The sequence below is a fragment of the Sarcophilus harrisii genome, chromosome 2 (genome assembly GCF_902635505.1).
Source record: "Sarcophilus harrisii chromosome 2, mSarHar1.11, whole genome shotgun sequence".
NCBI lineage: Eukaryota > Metazoa > Chordata > Mammalia > Dasyuromorphia > Dasyuridae > Sarcophilus > Sarcophilus harrisii.
In genome coordinates this window covers 565,512,079-565,532,034 of record NC_045427.1, presented here as the reverse complement: position 1 = coordinate 565,532,034, position 19,956 = coordinate 565,512,079, and the positions used below count along the sequence as shown (strand labels likewise).

At 43.2% G+C, this 19,956-nt stretch overlaps 1 protein-coding gene across 3 annotated transcripts in view; it reads right to left on the bottom strand.

The window, feature by feature from the left end:
- Positions 1 to 17,884, bottom strand: part of MXI1 (MAX interactor 1, dimerization protein) — a 104,393-nt gene extending 86,509 nt beyond the window's left edge. For 2 of the 3 annotated variants that reach the window (XM_031955826.1, XM_031955827.1), the window contains exon 1: positions 17,419 to 17,883. In XM_031955826.1, the coding sequence (XP_031811686.1) occupies positions 17,419 to 17,674 (256 nt within the window). In that variant the 5' untranslated portion in view covers positions 17,675 to 17,883. Of the gene's footprint in view, positions 1 to 17,418 lie in introns of all 3 variants that reach the window. The other variant, XM_031955828.1, reaches the window with a different exon arrangement.
- Between the last annotated feature and the right edge of the window lie 2,072 nt (positions 17,885 to 19,956).

The window sequence follows — 19,956 nt, the reverse complement described above, 5'->3', positions numbered from 1 at the left end:
CTATTAGGATTCAATTTAATCTCATCTATTTACAAAATACCTTTACAGATCCCAAACTGCTTTGCTTCCTCCAAGAAGTAGCCACAGAAACTTATGAGACACAGTTTGGGAACAAAGAAAGGAAAATACTACTTTCCACAGTAGGGAGTAATAATACCCAGAAAAGTATATTGTGGGTTTTAAACATAAAATGTTCAAGATGTGTTTAAATGGGTTATTAGGGAAGTTGGGATGTTTGGAGCAATGTCCCTGGCCCTTGAGGGTCAACAAAAATGACAATCTTGGTACCCTTTAGTGCCAAGCTTCCAGCAATATGGGTGGGGTAAATTATACTGTGTGTTCACTGGGGAAAACAGTTTTATATGGATGAGGACAACCTTGAAAGAGAAAAAAAAAGTCTCTAAAGAGCAGTTTTACATTACATTTATGACATTATCAAAGTGTCAAGCATATTTGTGCGTGTGTGCGTCTGTGTGTGTGTGTGTGTGTGTGTGTGTGTGTGTCTTATCTCCCCGAACTAGACCTTGAGCTCTGGGCAGAGACGCTAACTTACCTATCTTTTCATACACAGCTGTTTAGCATGCATGACTCTACACATAGTAGGCTTTTAATTCAAGGATGGCAAGACAGGGGGACATGGAAAACTTGGAGGTTGATTATATGTCCATGACTGAGCCTCTAATAATTAGCACCAGTAGGGGAAGCCACCTTCTCCTCATGTGGCTGCCCTACTTGAGTCACTGCCCAGCTGTGGGCAGTGTGCTCCCCACCCTACCCTTAAGGCCTGGTACAACCACTTCAATTACCTGTTTTCTATCCCATGTGCTCCTGACAGAACAGAATCCTAGTGGGAAGAGACCAGGGGAAGCATCACATGGGGCACTTCTGATGTTCTTATGCTAGAATAGTGTACATCATGAGTTCTATACAGCAGATGGGGAAAACTAAAGACAAGTGGGGTATTCTTTTGTAAATAAGAGGCTCCCAGGCTTCCCGGCTGTCAGCCATAGCCTATCAACATTGTCTCTTAGAGTGTCTCATTTGAGGATGGAAAGTTCCATGTTTGTATCAGGCTGAGTGATTCAGTGGCCCTAAATGTCAGTGTTATGTAGAGTAAAATATGCAAAGCTTTATGTTTTAGGGGTATGAACTCTTTTCAGTTTCTAAAGTACAGGTTGTCAATAATAGTTATCAGTTATTCAAGCCAGTAAATAGTATGTCTATTTCATGGATGAAATCAGGAATGGAGACATTACAGACAGATTATATAACTTTCCCAAGTGACTTGTCCAAAAAGTGGTTAGTGTGTAGATCGGCTTTTTGCAGGTGCATTGAATTAATCAATAACAGACTTAATAGAGGGTAAAAGTAGTATGGGGCTTTGGAAGAAAGATCAAAGTCCCAGAACAATAATAATGTTTTTGTCTTATTTTTCACCTCCCAGTACTAACCCTACATTCACATCTAAATACACAAGCACAGAAAGAGATCCCCTCTCCCACCCTTCTTTGCACTCCTCACTATGCCCAAAAAGCTCAGGACAGCATAACAAGAAACAGGATTCAGTCCATGAATCAGACATCCCTAACTCCTCATGTGAGTTCTTTCAAAGCCAGCCTGCAGTTAGAGTGCTGCCGGTCTGTGTGCATAGAGATAAATTTGGGTCTAAAAAGAGTGACGTAATGATCTGCCAGAGAAGTAGTCTGCCAGATTCCATTCACCCATGCTGGCTGACAGCTCCAATCCAGGACAGGATGCACTTAAACAAATCAGGTGCCGAGGACAGGGGAAAGGGAGAAAGGGGCAAGAAGAGCCATGGGATTTAGGGAGAGGGAGAAGGAAGGAGGGTGTTCATGAGATCCCAGAAAATGGGAGTTTTTAACTTCAGTTTTCTGATGGTGAGATCAGGCTGCTTGGCAGGGGTTCCAACAGCTGCACTTGACTCCTATTCTGATCTCTCTTCCTCTTTAGAAAAGAGCTTTTTTTAAAAAAACACACATTTTATTAAATGCCCTTACAGGGCAGCCGATTTTCAGTGATAATAATGAATTTGTTAATCTCACTAATGTCCTCTTCTTACTCCAAACAAGTTGAATCCAAGAGGAATCTGCATTGCAGAAATCAATTAACATGCATATCTGAGAGACCTGTTAGGTCTTCATAACATACGCATGGGATATTATTTTTCATCTGGTTTTAGGTGTCTGGTAGAATTCTGCACTTCTTTGTCAAGGTCAATGTTCCACAAATAGTGTTTAACAGAGTTTCATAAAGCTTTAGAGGTTATCTAGATCAACCACTTCATTTTATAGAAGGGGAAACAGATCTAGATAGAAAAAGTGATCAGTTCAAGGTCATAGAAAAGCAAGAATTAGAACCCAGGGCACTTTTTCTTATATTGCCCTCCATTTTCTAGGTATATATTTTGTATATATCTAGTTATTTACCTGCAGTTTCCCTCATTAGAATACAAGGTAGGAAAAGCTGTATTCTCAAATCAACCCACAAGTTAGAAACTATTTCATTCTTTCTTTAAAAAAAAAAAAAAAAAAGAATCTCTAAATCAATTCAGTCAATGCTAGTAAATCCAGTCCCACTAAACATGCTTCTTCCAATGAAGACCACGGCAGACCCTGCTTCCCAGCAGGGAAGGAAGCTCCTGCATTCCTGGCAGAGTGCTTGTTTACTTTGTTGCATCTGCTTGGGCTAAGAGCTAAGTTGTTTTTTTCTCCTATTTACCATCAACTTTCTGGTCTACAAAAACTGACCAAGGTGACTCAGAGACCCCGGGTCCTTGAACAAGCAGAGGAATCTGAATATCCTGTTACAGCTCAAATCCCACCTTTAACAGGAAATCTTTCCAAACCCCTCTTAATTTCAGTGTTTTTTTGTTTTTTTTGTTTTTGTCTTTTAGTTATTGTCTATTTATCTTGCATATAGCTTATTCTGTAAATATTTGCTTGTATATTATCTCCCTGTTAGATTGTAAACTGCTTGAGGTCTGGGATTTTTTGTATCCCTAGCACTTAGCACAGAGAAAGTACAGAATGAAGGTTGATTGATAGGTACAATGGAAAAAAATATTGTAAAAGGAACCAAGAAACCAGACTCTGCCGTTGAGAAAATGTGTCTCTGAACAAGTCATGCTACCTCTTTGGGTCTTACTTGGCTCATCTGTACAATGTGGGCTTTAGCCTATAACACCACTTCAGCTCCAAAATGGTATAATTCTATCCCCTCTTCTTTTTTTTTTTTTTTTTTTTTTTGCTGTGAGTCTCATAGGCATTATCTATAAAGCAGAGATGATAATAATACTTTGTCTTTAGACCAGATCATCTCCAGAGCTCTCCAGAGCTCTCCAATACTTGACTATCCATTTCACTAAATTTTAAGGTCCTCTACTAAGATACAGGAGGTTGGGTTATAACAACTTTGTGTCTTTCTCAATACTTATCATTACACTTTGCATTATAGTACATGTTTTTTTTTAAATAAATGATGATTGAATTCTAAAGTGTCTAGGTTGGGACTGTTGTCACGTGCAAAATAATTCATCTGGATTTCCATACGCTATTCATCAGCCTAAGTTCTTTTTCTGGATAAGCAGCATGGTTTAGTGAAAAAAAGAACAAGACTGGGAGTTTAGACACATGTGAGTTCAAATTCTACCTGAGATGGATCACATAAACACTCTGGGCTCCAGTTTCCTCATCTGCATGATGGAGAGAATAGCATGTCTCTAGTCTTTTTGTCTCTCAGCATATAACCACTATCACCTTAATTCAGGACCCCATCACCTCTCCTCTGGACTATTACAATATCTTTCAAATTAGTCTATCTATCTCAAGTTTTTCCGCATCCCAATCCAACATCCATTCAGCTCCCAAAGTGATTTTGCTAAAGAAGAGGTCTAATTATAATAGTCTACTACTCACTAAATTTCAGAGACTTCATATTCCATTCAGGGTCAAATATAAAGTCCTTTCTTTAGCATTTATGCTACTTATATGTGGCCCCTTCCTACTGGTCAAGTCTTCTCACACTTTATTCCCTTTCCTTGTACTCTTTGTCCCAACTCCTCTGACCTACTTAAAATTCCTCCCATAGACCCTTCGACTTTTGCTTTACATTAGTTGTGTCACATACTCTCTTCTGACTATCACCTGTTATTTTACCTGGTTTCCTGCAAGACTAAATTCTAATCTCTCCCCCAAGAAGCCTTTCTAAGTTTTCACAGCTGTTAGAAACTTTCCTTATGAAATTATTGACTTTCCAATTCATATAAAGATAGCATATAACTTGTATGGAGTTATTTATTGCTGTTTCCCTCATTAGACTATAAACTCTAGAAGCAAAGGGATGTTTTCTTTTTCTAATATTTAGCACATTGCTAAACACAGGCCAAATTTTAAATAAAGGCTTATTGACTGGTTTACTTCTCTTTCAAAGTAGTGGGGAAGATCAGTTAATCAACAAAGATTAAGCACTTCTTAAGTATCAGGTAAAATGCGAAATTTTGGGAATACAAAAAAAGGCAAAAAAACCAAACCAAAACACAAAAACAACCAGGAACCTCCTCTCAAAGGATGGGGAATTGAGGGTAGGGGTGAGGAGTAAGAAAAGTTTCTTTCAGGTTAGACTTTATCTGAGAGTTGAAGAAATCAAGAAGAAATAGAGAAGCAAGAAAGTGGGGATTCATAAATGAAGAACAGGGAAAGATCTGTAGGAATTTGATCAAGTAAAAGAAAGAATAGAGTAAATAAAATTAGTTTTAAAATGTTCCAAGGGTTAATAGCTGATGTGATTATATTAAAAAACCAAATCTAAAATGAGATGTAAAAATACAGTATATAAAGCAATTGGCAAGCCTTAAAATGCTATGTAAACATAAGTTATCATCATTATTAAAGGGACAGGTGGAATTCTGGTTTCTTTTTAAAGAGGCAGAAAGTTGAGAATTCTGTCTATCTCTACTTCTTTATTCCCCACCCCCTTCTTTCTCCTCCTCTATTTCTCCCTGCAGGAGGGCCCAACATAACCAGTTCATTCCTTTCCAGGTTACCTGGACCTCATTATTATAGCTCGTATCCAGCAATATGGTCATGGCTCCACAGCAACATTTCCAGAAGCCACAATAAAAAGGTTCACAAAAGTTAAATCCTTTCAATTCAGCTCTGTCTCCTATCTTCTTACTAACCCCTTCTGACACATCTGAAAAGGAAGCAAGTGCTTCAGATCCCCAATGTCCAGAGCAAAGCTTTTGTTGACCCTTGTGACACTGCTTCTTTCTAATCTTTTAGATGTTCTAAAGGCCACAGCTGCTTGACCAACTGGGATACAGATACACTAGACTTAATGATGTGAGTACACATGAGACCGGCCGTCCCAAAGCCTTCCCCAGTGTCTGGGCTAGTCACAGGGAGGCCACTAAGAGAAAGCACTTGAAGAATTCCAAGACTGTCATGGGGCTCACTGAGGCTGGCTCCCACACAGGTCCTTTTGTTGCTTCCAAGCCATCCCTTCCTTTGCCCTGTGACAGTGACAGAATTCCAGGAGCTGGTGTCAAGATTAAAGAATGAACAATCGGAATGTGGATTGCTCCCTGCAGTGTAAATTCGCTGACTGACTACAGAAGCAAAGGCAGTCCAAGGGAGCTTCCCAACCCATTTATGCCCTTCGTTCCTACCCCCACATTGTAGCTGCCTTGCTGTGTAAGCTTGTCTGACACGCTCCACCCCCGTTTCTTCTGCATGAGCTACTGGCTCAAGCCATCAGCCTGGCAGATATCCTTCAGGAAGTCTGACATAATCCACCCCATGAGGAGTCTCAGAAAGGCTGTACTAGTTGGATGAGTTTACCAGAAGATGTTGGACCAGGAGGTACCGTCCATGCAAAGCAGCATGGAGGTGACTTCTCCCTCAAAGGGAAGAGCCCACTTTGTCCTCAATTTCAGTGCTTTAAGAAGCACACAACAGGTTTTGGCTGTCCTCTGCCAGAGGATGACTAGTAAGAAAACAGGTTGGAACATACGCCAAGACCAATAGGCCTGGCCAAGGGGGGACACACCCTACCTAACTGGGGCCTCACTGGGGACTTTACAATTCCAGGTTCAGTTTCTGGCTTTCTGGATGATTCTCTCCTTCCCCAGCTATTTCCTAGGGATCCGATTTCTCCCTATGAAAATGGAGAGCAAGAAATACTTGCTAGGGCCCTCTTTGGGCACTGGCTACTGGGTATACAAAAACTTAGTTTTAACTTGTGGGAGGGCCAAAAGAGGAATGAGAAAAAAAAATAAGTTAAGAAAGACAGGAGCACTTTAATGCTTATATTTGTGCAGTGTTTTTTAAACAAAATTGAATGCATTCATTATTAGATGATCTAAAACAATAGTGTCAAACTCAAATAGAAATTGGTCCTTGAATGTTGCACACTGACTTAGAAAAACACAATATTATCTATGTCTGTATTGTATTGTATTTTAAATTTTATTTTGTTTGAAACTTCCCCAATTATATTTTAATCTGATTCAATCCCACTCGGGAGTTTTGCTAGCCCTTCAAGAGTCCATGAGGAGAATTTTACAAAAAACTCTCTGGTCTAGAGAAAGTCCTCACAACAACTCTTGGAAGTGGGTCATGCAAGCATTTTACAGTTGATTATAAGACCATAGATATAGAACTTGAAGAGGCTTTAGAGGTGAACAGGCAGGCCTTCATTTTTCATATGGGGAAAGTGAAGCTCAAAAACAACATAGCTAGTATCTTAGGTGGGATTGAAATCTAAATTACACTACCTCTAAGTCAAGTTCCCTAAACAAACCCAACCATGGGGCCCAGAGAAGTTGAAAGATTTACCCCTTCAAACACTTTCACATGGCTAACAAATGGCAGATCTGGGCCTCAAAGCCCAGGTCCCTTTGCAGGATCTTTCCACAGTGTCATGAGGCTTTGTCTCTGAATCTCACAAGACTGAAGAAATAAAGAAGCAGTGTTGGGTTGGCCTGGGATAGGGAAAGGATGTAGGGATCTCACAGGGCAATGATGGAGCTTTATATAGCCTAGGACAATGACCATACCCTCTCCCCACACTCAGGAAAACAGAGCTGCTAAATGTCAGCCTTTATTTACGGATCTGCCTGCATAGAACATAAATCAATTCAGGAAAGTGTTTAGGCTGTCTTAACTCATTGCAAAAGAGCCAAAAAAACCAGAGGTTCAAATAATGCAAGTTCTGCCTATCTAATTCCTGCCTACCCTCACTGGCCCACATGAAAAGTCACTTCCTCCAAGAATCCTTTCCTAATCTCTTCTGCAGGAAGTGATGTCTTTCTCCTCTGCACTACCATAACTCTTAGTTTCTACTTCTTTTACGAATATACTAATTTTATCTTGTAGCATTTATTGGTGTACTGCTTATCCTAAATCCCCAGTAGACAAGGATTAAATTTATACTCTTTTGTGTTTCCCATATTATTTAGCATTGGCCCTTGCTCACAAGAAGTGTTCAGTAAATATCTTTTGAATGAATAAATTAATATTAAATTATGATTTCATAAAAATAATCATCTATTATTTTTACAATAGCATTTTTTTAAGCTTTACCATTTATATTCTAATCAGAATACTACTAAAATATGTTTGCTTTTCCTAAACATGTGCTGGAATTGGGCATCAAGTCTATCAAGAGGCTTAAAGGTGGCATGGTATGGGGGGCATGCTATAAAAAGTGTATCATAAAATGAGAAATAGAGAATGGAGATGGATTGCTGTCACTTTACCCATCTCCAAAGAATAAAAAGTTGAGCTGAATAAATGTCCAGGGATTATACACAAAATATGTAATTCAAAAAAAAAAATGGAGGAAAACACTTTTCTTGAAAGTATGATTTTTATGCAACAAAGATAATGATTAGAAATCAAGATGAAGTTATAGGCAGAGTGTCTTACCCAAAAGTAGACTTAAAAAAAAATTACAATTAACCAAATAGCTGAAAGTGATCTCTCTTTAGACATCATATCAAGTTAGAATTTAAAAGGCCCTTAGAGGTTGTCTAGTTTAATCTACTGGTTTTTGTTTTTGTTTTATCCAAATGGCAAAGTATTTAACTGAAACAGCATATAATAACCACAAAGATCAAACAATGGAATCATTCTTAGCCCACCCATACTCAAAGCTTTACAATCTCCCACAGATTCACATGCAAATGAGAAAAGGAATAGCTCCCTAGAAAACTCACATTTCAGAGGTGAGAAGAACATTGCAAATCTCTGACACTTTCCTGGCCAAAGTTTCTTCAGAAGACTTAATTGTTGAAGTGATACCCCTTTTCTTTATTCCTTTATTTTTACAAAAGAGGGTTTAGAGGTCCAGAGAAAGAAAATAATTTGTACAAAGTTACACAGCTAGTTGTTGTGAGGTCCAAACTAGAAACTTGTCTCCTAACTTCTAGTCCTTCTATTACTGTAGAGAATAATCAATAATATTGCAAAATTATTTTCCACTTTACAAAAACATGAAACATTTGCATTAGCTTTCCTTTTGAGAGTTCTTCTGATGAAGCTATAAATCTAAATTGATTTGTATAAACATCAAGTCTCTTATTTCCTTACCTCTATCCCTAACAAAGAACAAATCCATTGTGAAGAGCAAAGTCTACCTGTATTTAAAAGCCTTCTTTTCACAAAAGATGGGTTCAGTAAAGCAACCAGTCCAGCCGAGCAGGAAGCAAAGTTGGATTCTCAAGTCCAAACTGGTGGCAAGTGACAATGCTTTCAGCCAGAGGGATAAAGACAGCTGTCCTAGGCCTTAACATATCTGGCTGAGGATGAATCAGGGACAATCATTTCAGAGACAATCATTTCCATTAAGTCTTATCAAAGAAGCCACATAACAGGTGTCTGTCTGCACTTAGGGGTGGCCCATTTGCAAAATCTCAGTTTGTTTAGAGCTAAATGTTAATGAGGTATTGTCACCCAAATATCAATGGGTAATATAATGAAGTCAAGAATTAGAAGACCTGGGTTCCAGTTCTTAATTGGACATTCCTTTCTGTGAATTGGGTCACTTCTTTATCAGCCTCCGTTTCCTTCTCTCAAAAATGAGGGAGATGGATACAATTTCCAATGTCCCTTCAAGCAACTAATATTCTATATTTCTATGAGTCCCCAGGAAACAGGAACCAATGAGCATAGCACCCCATTCATCAATGCTAACTTTAATTTATCTTCTTGGATATGAAAATATTCAGATTTATACTCTATTCCAATCCTGGGTCCTTCATAAATTTTAAAACACATTTAAAAATGACATAGAATTAAAAGTAATTTTGTTTTGTAAACTCCATGAGAAGTTTGTGATAGCCTTTTGAAATAAGCAGAGGTAGGTGTGTTGAGGTCCCTGACTCAGGTTCAAAGATCATTGATTTGAGTATCAGACTGCTCCTACAGCAGGGTACCAAGTACTACATACGTATGTCTACCTTTCCTCCAGGATCCAAATTCCAGAATTCTGTCTCTGTCACAGCTCTTTAATTTAGTTCTGACTGCAAGGGGAAAAAATCCCCAAAGAGCAATAGAGAAAACACTAGACTAGACATCTGGGTTTTTGTTCCATCTTTACTAGTAGCTAGCTTTGTGACCCACTGCAAATGACTTCATTTTTCTCATACACAAAATAAAGGGGTTGGAATAGGTGATCATTAAAGTCCTTTCCAGTTCTGAGTTCTATTATCTTATATGCCTCTGTTTTTAAATGGGCAAAGGAAGGGAGTGGTTCAGAGGTTCAGACTAAGACAAGCCTTACTCCACTTCTTCCTTCTGAAAATAGCTTTCTGCATTATTCAAAGTTCACTTTCTTTTAATTCCAAAACCACAAAACCATGGTTCACCTCTCAGAAAGAAGGTCATTGGGAAGCCAAAGTTGTCAGGGGGCCTAGGTGTGTCAGTTCTGATTTAAAGGTGGTATCTTAGCAAGGATCAGGCCAGGCCAAACATGTGATCCTGCTCTAGAAACCCAGTTTAAATCAATATTTATCTAACTATATTTATAGAAAGTGTTGGTAGGGGATGGTGTAGGAGGGAAGTAGAGGGGAGGAAAAGATCTACAGCAGAGGACACCACAATGGGCATGAAAACTACTGTGGCCAATTCATTTTTGCATTTAAAGCATTTAAAGATATTTTTTTAAAAAAAGGCTACTTTCCATTTTTGACAGATTCATTAATTCAGTAAATATTTTATTCATTGCTGATGCTTAATAAATCACTCGATTTCTCCATCTGGAATACCCCAGAGATTGGACTGCATGATTTCTATGAGCCCTTCTAGCTTTCAAGTTCTGTAACTCTAGGGGGAGAGAACTTTCTGACCTAGTGATCCATACATACCCTACCAGGCAAAATTCAGGAATTCTGCTTATCCAATGGCTTCAGGTACTGATTTAGAGGTCGGAAGCAACCAGAGACACACTTTCCAAGCACATAACCAAGCAGAAAATTCCCTGCTAAAAAGTAAACACCTTTCTTTAGAGTAACTCTAGCAACACCTAAGGCAGGCTGAGCAGTTTAGTTGTCATCAAGGCCACACTTTCTTCCCAGGCTTTTAAAAATGGCTCCTAGGTTTCACACGAAGTTCTTGTCGAGCTGCATGTTTCTGTAAGGGTTACCAGCTGTTATGAAAAGACCTTTGATGGAGAGTTCTGCAGGTGTACAGTTTAATAAATACCTCTTTTTTTTTTTTTTTTCCAAAACTAAGGAAAAAGGGACTTGTCTTCTTACATTCACTGGAGACTAAGTACCTATACCAGTGTTCCTTCTATAATGTACCTTGTCTCTGGTACTTTGAGGCCTTAAATGCTGATAACATCTTCAAAGCCAGTTATCCAGCTTTGACCAGGTGCCAACACACTGTACTGGACACCAGCATTTATCAGACAGTCTTGCAGAGATCAAAATCTAGAACTAAGAAAAACATTTAAATACAAGTCTCTTGCAGCGGAATTGGGCCTCCTAACCAAGGAATCAGGGGAAACAGAGGTAACCCTGAAGAATCTGCATCACCAAACTCAAAAAAAAATAATCCATGGAGTTTTTTTGTTTTAGAAAAAGGCCATTAGTTTGGGCAGCTCAGTGGCAGAAATGTGACCTGTTTGAACATCAACTGCCTAGAAACAACTCCCTGCTCCGAGATACCATGCAGAAACGTTGTGTACACAGCCCTCAAGTCCAGACCTTTCTACCTCAATTTAGGCTCATATCTCTTGAAGAATAATTCTACCTCATTTTTCCTGAGCTAACTAATGTTAAATGTAGAGCAGAGCCCCAAGATCCAGACTTGATCAGCATTCTGACAGCCCCGACTATCCTAAGTACCTTCCTGGTTCTGGATTTTGGGGCTCAATTCTATTCCTGCCTGTAGTTAATCCTCACTTCCAGTCAGATGAATATATATTTCCTGAACACCTCCTGTGAGTTCAGCAACTGTGCTAGATGTTAGGAGAAATTTATTAAATAGGAATAATACTATATATAATCTTTACCTTAAGGGATACAGTGTAGGTGAAGAGACAAATAACACAGGGGTAAGGAAAACAATCAGAGAAAAGAAAAATGTTAAATTACATAAAACAAACTTTTGATTGTAATTGGAGTTCTGAGTTTAGCCAGGGCTGAAATAGTTAGAAAAGGCTTCATGGAGGAGGTGAGTCGGTTCTGAATTTGGGCCTTGAGGGATGTGGATAGCAAAAAGAAAAGCAAGTGTGAGTACAACATTGGGAGGCAGTAAGTAAACCTGTCTGGTGAATATGGACGACAAGTTACAAAGAGGATAAACTGAAAAATATAGATCTCTCAGCTTCTTCTTGTTCTTTTTTTTTTTTTTAAACAAAAGTTTCTGTCCCTTCACCATTCGTGTGTAGTATTAGCCATATGGGATTTGAAATTGCACTGCTCAGGTTTAAATCTGCTTGTATGAAGTTAATGTTAAGAACCCTTTCTCTGACCCTGAACCTCACCTAAGGCACAGACAGATCTCCTCTCACTTCCCAGGCTCCATTGTCTACTGTTTCCACCTGAATCTTCTTTCTCCAGCAGTCCTAGGATCATTTTTCTCTCCTAAGTCCTTATAATACCCCCCGCGTTACTCCTCCCAAACTAGACAAAACAATCTCTTTGCTTCTGTCAACAGTGATTTATCTGTTGTTGTTTTCGTCCTCCTTGGCTTTAAACTGTAGGTTAGCATCCTGTGTAAAATGAGGGGGTTGCCCAAGATGATCCCTAAGGCTCCTTCCCCCTCATCACCTTATGAGTGTCCCTCATGGAATTCTCTGTAAGTCCTGTACTTGCTCCTCCCCCATCTTGAGCCACTGAGGGAGAGGATGGTTCTTTAAATATGAAGATTACATATATCACCTTAATTTTCTATTTTTTCTTTTTCTTTTTTAATTTAATAGCCTTTTATTTACAGGATATATGCATGGGTAACTTTACAGCATTAACAATTGCCAAACCATCTATGCTCAAAAAGTTATCAAACTGTGCATACCCTTTGATCCAGCAGTGTTACTACTGGGATTATATCCCAAAGAGATTATAAAGAAGGGAAAGGGACCTGTATGTGCATGAATGTTTGTGGCAGCCCTTTTTGTAGTGGCTAGAAACTGGAAACTGAATGGATGTCCATCAGTTGGAGAATGGCTGAATAAATTGTGGTATATGAAAATTATGGAATATTACTGTTCTGTAAGAAATGACCAACAGGATGATTTCAGAAAGGCCTGGAGAGACTTACACGAACTGATGCTGAGTGAAATGAGCAGGACCAGGAGATCATTATATACTTCAACAACAATACTAGATGATGACCAGTTCTGATGGATCAGGCCATCCTCAGCACGAGATCAACCAAATCATTTCTAATGGAGCAGTAATGAACTGAACTAGCTATACCCAGAAAAAGAACTCTGGGAGATGACTAAAAACCATTACATTGAATTCCCAATCCCTATATTTATGCACACCTGCATTTTTGATTTCCTTCACAAGCTAATTGTACAATAATTCAGAGTCTGATTCTTTTTGTACAGCAAAATAATGTTTTGGTCATGTATACTTATTGTGTATCTAAGTTATATTTTAATATATTTAACATCTGCTGGTCATCCTGCCATTTGGGGGAGGGGATGGGGGTTAGGGGTGAAGGATTGGAACAAGAGGTTTGGCAATTGTTAATGCTGTAAAGTTACCATGTATATATCCTGTAAATAAAAGGCTATTAAATTTAAAAAAAAAAAAAAAAAACAATTGCCAAACCTCTTGTTCCAATTTTTCACCTCTTACCCCCACCCCCTCCCTAGATGGCAGGATGACCAGTAGATGTTAAATACATTAAAATATAACTTAGATGCACAATAAGTATACGTGACCAAAACGTTATTTTGCTGTACAAAAGAATCAGACTCTGAAATATTGTACAATTAGCTTGTATCACCTTAATTTTCAATCACGTGTGCGTTATACATCCGCCATGATTTTATTTCCGTCTTACCAATTAATTTGCCTATGGGACAATTACAAACTGAGGAAGACTTGGATAGTCAAAGAGAACGGTTCTCTTTTCTTTCCCCGGATCGCTTATTACGAATTGAAACCCAGGCCCTTACATGTAACTATTTGTTGATTTGATTTGGTCACTACAACACAACAAAACCTACTCCATCCTACAGAGAAATAATGCAGCATTTGGAGTAAGCTACCCACATCTCTCGAGTTAGATTCTAATTCTGTTACGGTCCCGCAGAATTGCGAGCACAGCTCAGGCTGTCACGCATACCCCCACACTCTCTCCTCCCCGATTTGTAAACAAGAGTACAAGGAGAAAGATGAACCCGGGATGGCCACAGGGTTGGGAGATTCCCATCGGGCAACACTCCCGGTCCCATCCTATACGGGAGTGACGTGGATTTACTGAGCGTTCTTTTTTTTTTTTTTTTTTTCTTTAATCAAGGTTTTTTATCTTGTATCCATTCATAAAAAATCAGATTTCTACTGAGCGTTCTTAATGGAGCCTGGCGATCCTCCTGAAAAAAAAAAAAAATTGCCAGTCCGCGTAAAGTCCCTTTAAGAAGTCCCCTTTAGAGCGGCAGCTTCAGCACTACAATTCCCAGAGACTCCCGGGGCTGGGCTCCTGGTCCCACCTACAGAACTCTAAGCCCTAGCAACGCGTGACGTCAGAAGAGGCCAAAGTTGCCAATTGGCCCAAGTACGCAGCTAGGTCAAGTCCAGTCAGAGGAGAGAAGTTTATCTCCATGTGGAAACCACGTGTCTCCAACGGGGAGGGGAGAAGAGGCGGAGAAACGGAGATCAAGTGACTCCGGGGGAGCGGGCTGTAATGCAGGCAGGGAGGTTGTGCACCTGAGCCAGCGGCGTTCTATGCAGTAATGTGACCTAAAAAAAATGCCGCGCAAGAAACTGGCGAGAAGCTTAACAAACGCCAAGCAGCGGCATCTCCCCCCCCAACACATTCCAGACTGAACCCTGTGACCCCGTCGGACCCGGTCCAGATTCTAAAACTCATTTCCTTTCCCTCTCACTTTTTGGCCAATTAAGACGTTCCCCTTAACGCACTCCGTGCTCTGTGGCAAAACGAGCCGCGCCGCTGCCCGCCGGGCAGAGAGGGGCCCCCGACCCTCCTCGGCCGCTTGCAGGGTCTCTGGGCACACACCGGTGACGTGACGTTGGGCATTGTGTGGAGCAAGAGGGAGACGGCAGCCAAGGGCCGCGGGGGAGATGAAGAAGGAAGAGAAAGGCCCCTCCAGGGCGCCTTGTATTTCTCCGGAGGAGGCGGGGGGGGGGAGGGGGAGAATTCGGTGATGTTTGCAGGGGATGATGGCAAGGAGCCCAGGGGAACAACGAGAAGGGCACGCCGCTCGGGTGGCGCTGGTCTGGGAGAGGGAGGACCGAGAGACTTCGGATTATGTCATCCCCCACAGCACCAACAATGCGTGGGAGGCCGGGGGCGGGGGGAGGGGCGGGGGAGGGAATGTGCGCCTCCGGCTCCTCGGCGTTTCCAGCCATCCAGCCCCGCCGCCTTTTATTCCTCCTCGCCACGTTATTTCACGCTCTGCGCTCAGCACATCTGCGGAAATCAGGGTGCTGTTTGCAGCACGTCCTGCAAAGCAAAACAGCGGCAGCAAAAAAGGGAGAGCGAGGTCTAAAAATATTCCGGCGGGGGGTGGGAGGGGAGGAGAGGCAGGACTGGGTTCCCGGGGCCGAGGAGCGAGGCTGAAGGCGTTCCTGAAGTTGACTTTGACCGAGGAAAGGAGGCGAGTGCTGAGCCGGAGCCCTACTCCCGGGAGCAAGTCGGGTTTTGTTTAGTTTGGTTCCAACGACCTCCCCACCCAAACAAGAGCACGCGGACTAGCTCGGCAGGGAGGAGACCTTTCCCTCCTCCTCCGCACTCCCCACTGGGCAACCCGGCTCGCTCGGCTTTTTGCCTACGTGACTTGCGGCCATGCCAAGGACGAGGAAAGCGGATAAACGGGAAGACGCTGAGCGAGGAGGGGGAGAGAGAAAGAACGAGGTTAAGTTTAGGGGTGGCATAAGCCAAAATAAAGGTTTCAGCCCATTTCCAAGCTCCCTTCCATAGACACTTCTAAAGATTAGCTTCGTCTCCAAAAGAATCGGGGGGGGGGGGGAGGAAGGAGAGACCCCCCGCAGTGTGTCATCCCTCCATCTGCACTCGAAAAACGGAGACAAAATCCTTGCTTTCCCCCCTCCTCCCTTCCCCCTCCACATACTCTCACTCCAGCTTTTCAGAAACTACAACCCTAGCCAATGCATTCCCTACCTCCCCACCATGAATAATCGAAAGAGACACGGTAACTCGGACATCAGGGCTTTTTTTTTTTTTTTTTTCCCTTTGCAACCTAAACACGAAGAGCGTTGTAGAATGGGGGGGCGGGGGGGGAGAAGCCCCCTTCTCTCCTTTCCTTTCCCTTCCCTGCCCCCGCTCCGTCAACATCAGACATGCGATTAAAATGAAATAAAGAATTCTCAGGATCTCTCGTGCTTTCATGTGATTAGTTTAATCCTGAAAGTCGATGCGTTCGTTTAGTGGGGGTATCTGTATATCGTGTGTGATGTTGTTGTTCTTGGCTTGTGGGAATGAGCGTGTGTTGGGGAATGGTGAGGGGAGGGTTGCGAGATCTGACACGTTGCAATCTGACCTTTTGTGTGTGTGTGTGTGTGTGTGTGTGTGTGTACGTGTACGTCTTACATCGATCTTACTGCTTGTTCGGACAGATTAAATAGCCAGGGTTTTCTCTCAGTCTCTCTTTCCCCCTTCCCCCTCCCTCCCATCTTTTATTGTCAATGACTGTGCTCCGAGCCGAGCTCAGGCAAATGCATGCACCCGTTAGGGATGGTTATTCTACTGACTTGGGCGGGGGGAGGATTGGGGGTGGTCGTGAGCAGTCCAAGAGGAAAAGCTAGGACCCCCACAACCAAGGCCAATAGACCGTATTTATCAGGAAGACTATTTACTTCCTTGCCTGTCCGGGAAGCTGAGCTGGAGACATCGCCAGGAAAATAATTAAATAAACCCACCTCCATCAAAACAGCCCAAACCCTCGTCAACTATTGTTTCTTGCAAGACCGTAAAGTTTCCTTTTAGCATCGTCCACTTGGCCAACTTCCTTACTGAACAAGGCCATTTTTGTGTGTGTGTATGTATGGGGGGGGGGGTCTCTTCGGGCTAAATCTTTTTTTGTTTGTTGTTTTCTGCTAGAGTACGGGAAGGGAGATTACCACCACCTTGCACTTGTGCCGGCAGCAGCCCCCGATTGTGTCTCAGTTCGTGGTTCTCTGTAGAACGGCGCTCATGGAAAGGGAAAAAAAAAAGGAGAGACAGTGGAGACAGTGCGAGAGCCAGCGACCGAGCGAGAATGCGAGGATGAAAGAAAGCAAGGAAGAAAGAACGGGGTTTTGTTCTGGAATCCTCGTTCTCTCCCCTCCGCTTCCAACTTTAGAGCCTGCTAACATACCCACCCCACCCAGATCCAGGCGATGGCAAAACAAACACCGGTCCGGCCAAGGAGACAGAAAAAGGAGCCCGGAGCCTGCTTACTGCTCGGTTGTCAGCCCAACAACACTTGGCAGTTTTCTCCTCGGCCCTTCTCCTAGCCCCGCAGACGGATACAGGGAAGGCTCACAGCCTCGCTCTCGCTCTCGCTGCCCTTCTCTTTGTTACATCTCGGTAAGCTCGGAGTGCCTGTCCCCTCCTCTGGTGTCAGTCGCTCGGAGCTGGGGGCGGGCTGGAAACGGACAGCGGCTGGCTTGAGGGGCTAGGCGCGGACGGCGGAAAGCGAGACGCTGACCCTCTCCCCCTCTCCCTCTCCCCCTCCGTCCCCCAGCCGCAAACTTACTTTTGTTCTCCTTCTCTATCTGCTCCAAGTAGCTGGCGGCCTCGAGCAGGATCTGCACATTCTGCAGGAAAGTGTTGATGTGTTTCTCCACCGAGCTCTCGCTGGTGTTGAAGATGTCACTGAAGGGGCACCTGAGCTGGGCTGCCCCGGGCGCCGCGGCTTGGGGCTGGAGTTGCGGCTGGGGCCCCGGCGAGGCGGCCGGCCCGTCCTCCTCCCCGCACCTCGCCTCTTTCCTCGGCCTGCCGCGTTTGCCCATGGCGGGGGGGGCCGAATCTCCGAGCTCGGCTCCGGACGTTCTGGGAGGAGGCTTGTCGCTGCCAAGCGCGGGGCAGGCTCCGAGCAGGAGAAAAGGCGGCCGCGCCGAGTCTCTCGCAGACTTTCCGAACCGCGGCCGGGGGCAGTGGTGTGTGTCTGCGTGCGTGTGTGTCTGGGTGCGTGTGTGTGCGCGCGCGGGGGTGCGTGTGTGTGTGTGTGTATGTGTGTATGTGTGTGTATGAGAGATTGAATGAACCTACAGGACGACTGAGGCTCTTTGGTCCCTGGGTCCTAGCGCGAGCCGTATACATACGTCTGACCAGTAAGGATAGAAGGTGCGGAAAGATGGTGCCCCCCCCCCTCCTGCCCCCGTCGTCCCCCCCACCCTTCTGAATCCTTTCCTCAGTCGCGGCTTCTACCTGCCTCTGCTCAGTCCTTCACGGAAATTCACCGCATTTGACACGAACTGGAAAAATCCACCTGCACAAACAACACTCCGCAGTCTGGGACTGGGCAGAATGAAAACCGTCCTGGGTAAGGGAGAGCTCCTCCTCTCCCCCCACCCCGCCTGTCTTTCTCCCCACCGAACTCTACCCCAAGGCGACGTCTGGGTCACCATCCCATCGGTGGGCGTCTCCAGCTCCTCCCCCCCCCCCCCACTACCCACCGCCCTCCTCCCCCGGCCCAAGCTTTCAGTTCGGGGAAAACAGCAAAGATTAGTTCCTGAAAAGTTGGGCTTATTCCTGTTTTCCTTTAATGCAGAGTTATCTTCCGCTATCGGGGGATGGAAGTGGGGAAGGGTGTTTCTGCGGTCCCTGCTCCACCTGTCATTTCTAGCGCCATGTGGGTAAGGATCATTCCGGACCTTCTCACAGTCACCGCCTCTCAGAGATAGAAGAGACCCGAGAGGCCCTCAGGTGTAACCTGCAGTCCAGCATCCATACCTGGGGATCATTCAGTCTGCCTGTCTGCAGGCCCTCTTCCATTAAATTCTATTGTTGTTTTGTTGTTGTTCTCACTTAACTTTTTTTTTTTTTAAGTTTCCCCACCCTCCACCAGCAACAACAGCCTCCCATAAGAGTTTTGAGAGCCCGCCTTTCTCCCTCTTCTTTTTCACCTCAGCAGGCATTGATTGCAGTGCCTGAAACACATAGTAGGCTCTTAAAAATAATTTGAATGAACTAAGGAGGAAGCTTCTTATTTATCCTTCCTTTCCTCCCTTTCCTATCCTTCTGTTACTGCTTTCTACTTCCTCAATTTATCCTTTTAACCAATCTTCGTAAATATTGTCGCCCCCGTTCAATATACGGAGACCAAGAATTGTTTTTTTATTTTGACTCGGTATACCCCTTCATGATTCCCTTCTACATCCTTGTATACAGTAAGTGCTTAATTGTTTATTGAATTGACCTGCTGTTTTTGAGGACGACTCTCCCAATTCTTTCTACTACTCGTACCCAGTGAAAGTTGTCAGTCGCTCTCATTGTCAGTCTTCTTTCTACTACTCGACCCAATGAAGTTGTCAGTCGCTCTCGTAGTTTCTTTTCTACTCAGACCCATGAAAGTTGTCATCGCTCTCATGCCGTCTTCTTTCTACTACTGGACCAGTGAAAGTTGCGGTCGTTCTCATTGTCAGTCTTCTTTCACTACCTGACCCAATGAAAAGTTTCGTTGGCTTCTTGTCAGTCTTTCACTACTCGCCCAGGAGGAAATTGTCGGGTCGCTCTCATTTGTCTTCTTTCTACTACTCAGACCCAATAAAGGGTTGTAGTCCTCTCATTTCATTTCTTTCTACTCCCTAATAAGTTGCCGGTCGCCTCTTTCAGTCTTCTTTCTACTACGACCAAGAAGTTGTCGATCGCTCTCATTTGTCTTCTTTCCCTACTCGAAATGAAAGTTGTCGGTGGCTCTCATTGTCATCTTCTTTCTACTACTCAGACCCAATAAAGTTGGTCGCTCTCATTCCAGTCTTCTTTCTACTCCAGACCCAGAAAGTTGTCATGCTCTCATTGTCGTCTTCTTTCTACTCAGACCCAGTGGGGTTGTCATCGCTCTCATTAGTCTTCTTTCTACCCGGACCCAGTGGTTTTTTTTCATTTCAGTCTTCTTTCTACCTGTCCAATAAGAAATTGTGGGTGGCTCTTTTCAGTCTTCTTTCTACTAGACCCAGTGAAAGTTGTGGTGCTCTCATTTCAGTCTTCTTTCTACTCCAGACCCAATGAAATTGTGCTCTCTTGTCGTCTTCTTTCTACTGGTACACAATGAAATTGCGGTTTCCTCTTC